Source organism: Sinocyclocheilus grahami, unplaced genomic scaffold (assembly GCF_001515645.1).
Source record: "Sinocyclocheilus grahami isolate Dianchi unplaced genomic scaffold, SAMN03320097.WGS_v1.1 scaffold42.1, whole genome shotgun sequence".
NCBI classification, from domain to species: Eukaryota; Metazoa; Chordata; class Actinopteri; order Cypriniformes; family Cyprinidae; genus Sinocyclocheilus; species Sinocyclocheilus grahami.
Genome location: NW_015505221.1, coordinates 2,019,799 through 2,026,891, shown reverse-complemented (window position 1 = coordinate 2,026,891; position 7,093 = coordinate 2,019,799). Strand labels below are relative to the sequence as shown.

The window sequence follows — 7,093 nt, the reverse complement described above, 5'->3', positions numbered from 1 at the left end:
GCTATGAGACTGTATGAGATCCATCAGAGAGATAATGGCAATGCACCACAGAACATTCCAAATATACTAATCTATTGGTACTAACCTTGGTATTCTTTGCGTAAACAAATAAATAAATAAAGTAAAAGAGAAAAACGTAGTTAAAACACACTCAACAGTAAAGAAGACAGAATAAGTGGATATAATGAGTCAGCACTATCCCTGAGGCATTCTGTTATTTTGAATGTTTATATTTGAAGAGCTTGGCTTGCAGTGATCTATGACGACCACTGGATGGAAGTATTGTCAAATCTCTGGCACACTCACAGAGGGCGAGGTGGCAGCGGACAACAGGGGAAGGATTCCTCCACAGGCGATGATGATGTTATCCACCATTTGTGAGATCAGGTGAATGGTGTTGTGTACAAAGATTATGTTCTCATTGCTGTTGACAAAGTCCATGATGGATTTTGTCGAATGACTGTGAGGGGCAAGAGTAGGAGGAGGGTGAAAAAGAGAAAAAGATTTACATTGCAATAACAGTACATTTTTGTTGTTATAGAATTATGACTCCATCAGAGTAGACGGCATCATTTTTTGACATGCACAACAAAAAAAACCCCGCTCGTGATAGAATTACAGTCCGTAATTCTACAGTACAAAAAACACCAGAAAACACAGTCTTTGAAAATTAGATTGCACTAGGACCGCGTTTTTGTTTGCATCAAATTAAATATGGCATCTACTCCACAACCGGAGTAAACTGTAGCCACTGACCTTCTCCAGATGTGTACGTCTGCTTCTAGAGCAAAGAGCAGATCTGTAAGTAAGCGCTGGTGCATTGGGGACCACTTGAACTCTGGGATACGGAACATGGTGGTGCGGGGACCAGGACTGAACTGTCGACACTGCTCTTCTGTCATCGGCATGCCTCTGAAACCCAGATCTACTCGCTGATCTCTATCCAGATGACTACCAGAACGGCCATGCAAACTCTGAAAGCAAACAAATGTTTTTAAAAGCCAAAGCTGATGCATTTAAAACACAAGGCACCTTAGAATATGTATAGTTTTTGACAGGTGTAGTAAAGAAGCGTTTGTGTAAAATGTGCAGTTCTTTTCCATGGCATGGAGGACAGATCGTGTTCATCCTTGCAATAGTCCTACAAACAAGCCTTCATGCTGGGAACATCTTTAAAGACCTACATCTTCTTAAAAGTCAGCTGTAAGTTGAAGGTATGACATTTCTTGAGGCAAGTTTTTTTTTTTTGTTTCAAGCTGGTTTTGCGAAGCTGCAGACTGCATCTTCCTCTAGGGTCCTCGATATATCACACAACACCTCAGAAGCAAGTTTGGCAGGCATAAAAAATGTCAAAGAATGAACTTTCTTAAATTTGAATGTTTTTTAAATGAATTATGTCCTTTCAAACGACATAAAACAACATAAAATTCCAATATCATCATATTTTGTAAAATAAAAAATGTGACGTAACAAAACCGCAATGACATACATTTCGACGAGTCAACTATACAATTAAGATATTTTAACGGATAGGCTGAACTGTGCTCTCAGGACATTTTCATAAAGGTAAGGTCAATTTACTAATTACAATTTCAGTTGGCTGAAACAATGGTTCAATATTTTTTATATTAACCTTTTAATTCCCTCCTCCATTTCATAATTGTTTTACTGTTTAAATCTTGCTGAAAAGCCTGTAACAAAATGCCCACTACTGGGTCAATGAGTTAAAAGAACTAACTTTTTTGGTGGAATGTTTAATAAAGTAAAAAAATAAATATTAAAATAAAATAAATCAATCAATAAAAAAGGTAAATAATCAAATTAAACATTTAAATAAACAATCAAACAGGTTAAATAAGTTGCATATTAATATTAAACACATTAAGAACATATTAAATATAGATATTTTGTAATAAAATAGATTTAATCTTTAGAATTTTTCATCTAAAATAAAATAAAATAAATGTGGCAAGGAGTCTCTTATGCTAACGAAGGATTTATTTAATTGATAAAGTAAAAACAGTATACAAATATTGTGGAATATTGTGAAATATTATTACTATTTAAAATAACTGTTTTCTATTTTAATATATTTTAAAATGTAATTTATTCCTGTGATGCAAAGCTGAATTTTCAGCATCACTACTCCAGTCTCATCACATGATGCTTCAGAAACCATTCTAATATGCTGATTTGTTGCACAAGAAAAATTCTTATTATCAATGTTAAAAACAGTTGTGCTGCTTAATAATTTTTGTGTAAAAACTGATACTGATGTTCAATTTGATGCATCCTTGCTGAGTAGATGTATTAATTTCTTTAAAAAAAAAAAATCGTATTGAGTGATCCAGACTAGTACAGACTGTCAACACCTATAGTTACCTGTGTAGTAGCAGTAGTCTGAATCTTCTTAACCTCTTTATCTTTGCCATCATCTGATTTCTCTGTGTCTGATGTTGTGCTGGTAACATCTGCAGTGCTCTTTACCCCAGAAACCCCTGGCTCCAGATCTACTGCCACGGTCTCTATCTGCCCCGGGCATTTAGACAGGCTTTCCCCTTCAGAGACATTAAAACCACTCAAAGCAGGCTGCAACTTAAAGCGGTCATCCTCCAAAGTCATTGGGTTAGCGTCCAACTCTTGCGAGCTCTTAGTCATGAGAGCCAGAAGCCCAAGGTCTGCACTAGAGCTTGTATGGACCTGAGGTTCCACTCCTGAGAGCGGAAGAGGTTCAGATGGTCCCATTTCAGGAAGGAGGTTTTCTCCCGAGCTGGTCGCCATCGTGCCAAAGAGGAAAGTGTTGTTGCTGGGAATGGCATCTTTTTCGTCAGCCAGGGTGATGAGAGGACCTGAGCTCTTGTCTTCTATGGTGGCTTTGGGTACCAGCACGCTGTTTACACTGCTGTTTAGCTTCTCCACTGCAGCCGAGTAGACGTTATCCAGAAGAGAGTCCACTTCCACCAAGCCTCCATTTTCTGTTACAGGCAGGAGATCCATGTCATCCATCTTCACCTCTGTGGCCTCAACCTTCTCAGCTTTGATATCTACAAGCAGGTCATGAGCTTCCACATGGACACCTGTTGCTGGGTTCTCCTCATCCAAACATTTCGTTTCAGACAAGAGGTTCCGCCCAGAATCTGTCGTCTCTGGTTCATCCACTTCACTCTCAGGAGTCTGAGTTTGGGAATCCGGGTCCAGCTCCAGAGTGCCTTTGATGGCCGAAGCCTGGGCAGAAAGGCCCGAAATGGTGCTGACAAGCCCCTTCTTCCCTTTCTTAATGTTCTCCTCTTCCTGTCGCTGGTATTCCTCATACATTTTAGCTAAATATTCCTTGTGAGCTTCATATGTCACCTGCCAAACATAGTTGTGACAAGTTTAGACTTCTTAAATACAAACTTTCTGAAATTTTGAGAATGAAAAAAAGGAAAAAGTTGTACCACTCTGACTATTATGATGCAAAAAACAAACAAAACTGATGTACATTTTTTAATTCAACTTTCACTGTTATGCTGTTAAAATTGTTATGCTGATAATATAATTTGCAATAAAAATGCAAGTAAGTAAATGTGGCCCCTTTTAATGCATAATCTATCTATCGAATTATTATGCTGATAATATAATTTGCAATAAAAATGCAAGTAAGTGAATTTGGACCCTTTTAATGCATAATCTATCTATCTATCTATCTATCCATCTATCTACCTATCTGTCTATCCATCGATCTATCTATCTATCTATCTATCTATCTATCTATCTATCTATCTATCTATCTATCTATCTATCTGTCTCTAGATATCCACATCAGTATTGGCCAATGAAAAAGCTCACAAGTTCAACCACTACACTGTTGTTCGGCTGGTGAAAACTATCTATTTACTTTGGAGTGGGCTATGGAGAGTGTGTCCACCCACACACGCCAGCCACCCCACTCGTGCTTGATGGCGTGGTAGAGAAGAATCCGGAAGATGTTGTAAACCATCTCAGTGATCTTCTGCTCCTCTGAGTTCTTAGGGTTAATGTAGCCGAGAGAGAACATCCAATCCTGCCAAACGGAGCACTGCAGCAGACACCTGTCACACAGAAAATGAGATGGATTAAGCTCGCGGCAGTCACTCGTGTTAAAACTTTCCTCTCCTCCGCAAACATCTTTTCTAACATCCTCAAACGACACTCAAAGCTGGAACCTAATTCACAAACCGACAAGTAACACAAAGCAATTTCAGCCCCAACCTCCATTAAACTTCAGATCTGTGAGGTAACGCTAAGAATGAGTGGCAGCTATTTGAATAACACCTGAAGCACTTGGTGTTATTCACAGTCATTTTTTCTCAGTGCATTGTGATATAATAAATGGATCTTTGACTGAAGCAGAATGAATTAAGCTTGCTCCTTTTGCTGAAACACTCCGGGTTGTAAGATTGCAGTAAGGATGATTTAATTTCGAACCAATCCCTACCAGCTAGTAAGTGCAAAAGCTACAACATGTAAACCATCGTTACAGGATTAGTTCACCCTGAAATTAAAATCGTCATAATTTACTCACCCAACTTTCCTTCAGTGGAACACAAAAGGAACGTTTTTGAAGAATTGAAACGGTTGCGTTACACTGAAAATTAATAGGGACTTCAAGGCTTTCAAGGGGCTTTACAAAAAGGTCCATTTTAATTCTGCATTATATTCAGTCTTTCAAAGACACTCTTATCGATTTGTGTGAGGAATAAACCAAAATTGAATTTGTTATCTACAGTAAATCTTGACATCTGCACTAGTTTTCCTTCATCAGTTCTTGAGCAAAGTACCAATGCCCAGCTTGTGAACAAACTCTTATTAAAACAAATATTTTCAATGAATCAGCTGAACTAGCTCACAAAACTGATCTGAGCTGCATTTCCTAAAAGCATCATAAGCAGATGATAGTAACTGCTGACACCGATGGTTTCTACGATCTAGTTTGGCTTAAAATGCTTTTGATAATTGCAGCTCTGAAAGATTCGTTCAAGAACTGGACTGATTCTTGACTCACTGACTCAATGATCTTTCACAGAATTAATTCACTGAAAGGGAAGATTATAAGTGGAAAACAACTTACTCACACAAATCTATTGAATGGCTTCAGAAGAGTTGTGTGAAACACTTTTATGGTGCTTCTGCATCCTTTTTGATGCTTGAAAGCCGTGTTCCCTATTCGCTGTAATTGCATGAAGAACAGTGTGCAGCACAGTCTTCATAATCATTTCTTTAGCATTTCACAGAAGAACGAAAGCCACTTGGAACAAAATGAGGATGTGTAAATAATGGCACTGTTTTTATTTCAGATGAACTATTCCATTATTAGCTAAGATAAATGTCTGGTCTAGTTACCAGACACTGTTTACAGATGTTTTAGGAAAGCACTTTGGAAACATAATGACTTCATCTAGTCTCAAAAGCTTTTTCCTTTCAGTTCTGAGTGGCTCACTGTAGACCTTAATGATGGAGATGATGAAACGTAGTAATAACAGCCAATTGAGATTTCAGCACACACTGGGTGACTGATTGACCTCCAGACTTGTGACGGCACAGAGGAGCACGCAGCAGAAGAAAAGGAAAACCAACAGTCATAGGACAGCAGCGAAATTGGTGTGGACTCGAATGTGTCACTGAAACATCTGCTGCGAGTGAAACACGGTGAGAATTCGAGGATTATTAAGCGCCACGGGGGTGCCCATTAAACACAACAACAAGGGAAAACGTCACTCTTTTTTCTGCTCTCTTTTCTTATCCGTTCACCAGGCGGTTAATTGCTGTCATGGGGGATGGGTCGAGAAAAGAAGAGACCCTCACCGTCTGTTCTCACGGCTGTTACTGAAGAGCTTGATCATGTCAGACAGGAAGAGACGCCGCACCTCCATCAGGTCCGTGCTGGGCGTGGAGTTCTTCAGCAGTGTGGCCACCACCTTAAGAATCACTGAGAACAACCAAAAGAAGAGCATGCATTAGTTCTGTCTGATTGGCACAGCTGCGAACCAATGAGCATGCCGTCTCACTAACTGACGCATATGAAACGGGCATCCCTGGCTAAAGTCTATGTGCAGAAGCAAACGTTTAATCATTCACTAGTAAACTTTTAACTTCCACAGATGACAGTAAGTGTATTAGCACCAGGCCACAAAAAGAATAAATGAGCTGACAGAAATAATTACTTGGGTTCTGGATCTTCACAGTAGAGTCGGGCTCAGCATGTGGCTTGTGGACGACCTGTGTGCAAACCTGCTCTGTCAAAATCTAGACAGGAAACGGATCAGATGAGACTCATGAATGCATGGAAACGGGTAAATACAGCATAAATCAGCATGAAATGAATATGAAACTTTCCAGGAATAGATTAAGCATCACTTATGAAGATGGCTTAAAATCTGCAAAAATCTGTTAATGTCAACTGACTCTTGCAGTTAACTACTAGCTAGAAACAGCACATTATGGAGCTATTTTTTAACATGCTAAATTTTTTTAAAGAAAAATCATGTGAAGACACTTACAATGTTAAAAAAAGTACATTTAAAATTCATATTCATCAAAGAATCCTGAAAAATATATATGGTTTTCACAAAAATAGTAAGCAGCACAACTGTTTTAAATATTGATAATAATAAGAAATGTTTTAAGCACCAAATCAGTATATTAGAATGATTTCTGAAGGATCATTTGACTGAAGACTGGAATAATGGCTGCTGAATTTTCAGCTTTGCCCTCACAGGAATAAATTACATTTGAAAAAATATTAACATAGCAAACATTTATTTTAAATTGTAATAATATGTCACAATATTACTCTTTTTACTGTATTTTTGATTAAATAAAGGCAGCCTTGTTAAGCATAGCAGACCTATTTTTTTTAAAAAGTGTAAAAAAATATCGTAATTTAATATAATTTTTGAACATTAGTTTATATAATATAACTTAAAATATAACTTAACATTTCTGAATGTTAGTTTATATAATAAAACACTAAGGACACACATTTTCATTAAAATATATTTTACATTTAAAACACATTCAACGTTTTACATTTCAATAAAATACCCATATATATATATATATATATATATATATA

General features: G+C 37.5%; 1 protein-coding gene across 1 annotated transcript in view; it reads right to left on the bottom strand.

Annotated features, from left to right (window-relative positions):
• Nucleotides 1-7,093, bottom strand: part of LOC107582280 (neurobeachin-like) — a 288,543-nt gene that overhangs the window by 155,254 nt on the left and 126,196 nt on the right. Inside the window, exons 20-26 of the mRNA XM_016268046.1 lie at nucleotides 6,183-6,264; nucleotides 5,824-5,947; nucleotides 3,878-4,070; nucleotides 2,383-3,351; nucleotides 757-974; nucleotides 307-460; nucleotides 86-94 (exon numbers count right to left, since the gene is read on the bottom strand). Coding sequence (XP_016123532.1) covers nucleotides 86-94; nucleotides 307-460; nucleotides 757-974; nucleotides 2,383-3,351; nucleotides 3,878-4,070; nucleotides 5,824-5,947; nucleotides 6,183-6,264 — 1,749 coding nt within the window. The remainder of the gene's footprint in view (nucleotides 1-85; nucleotides 95-306; nucleotides 461-756; nucleotides 975-2,382; nucleotides 3,352-3,877; nucleotides 4,071-5,823; nucleotides 5,948-6,182; nucleotides 6,265-7,093) is intronic.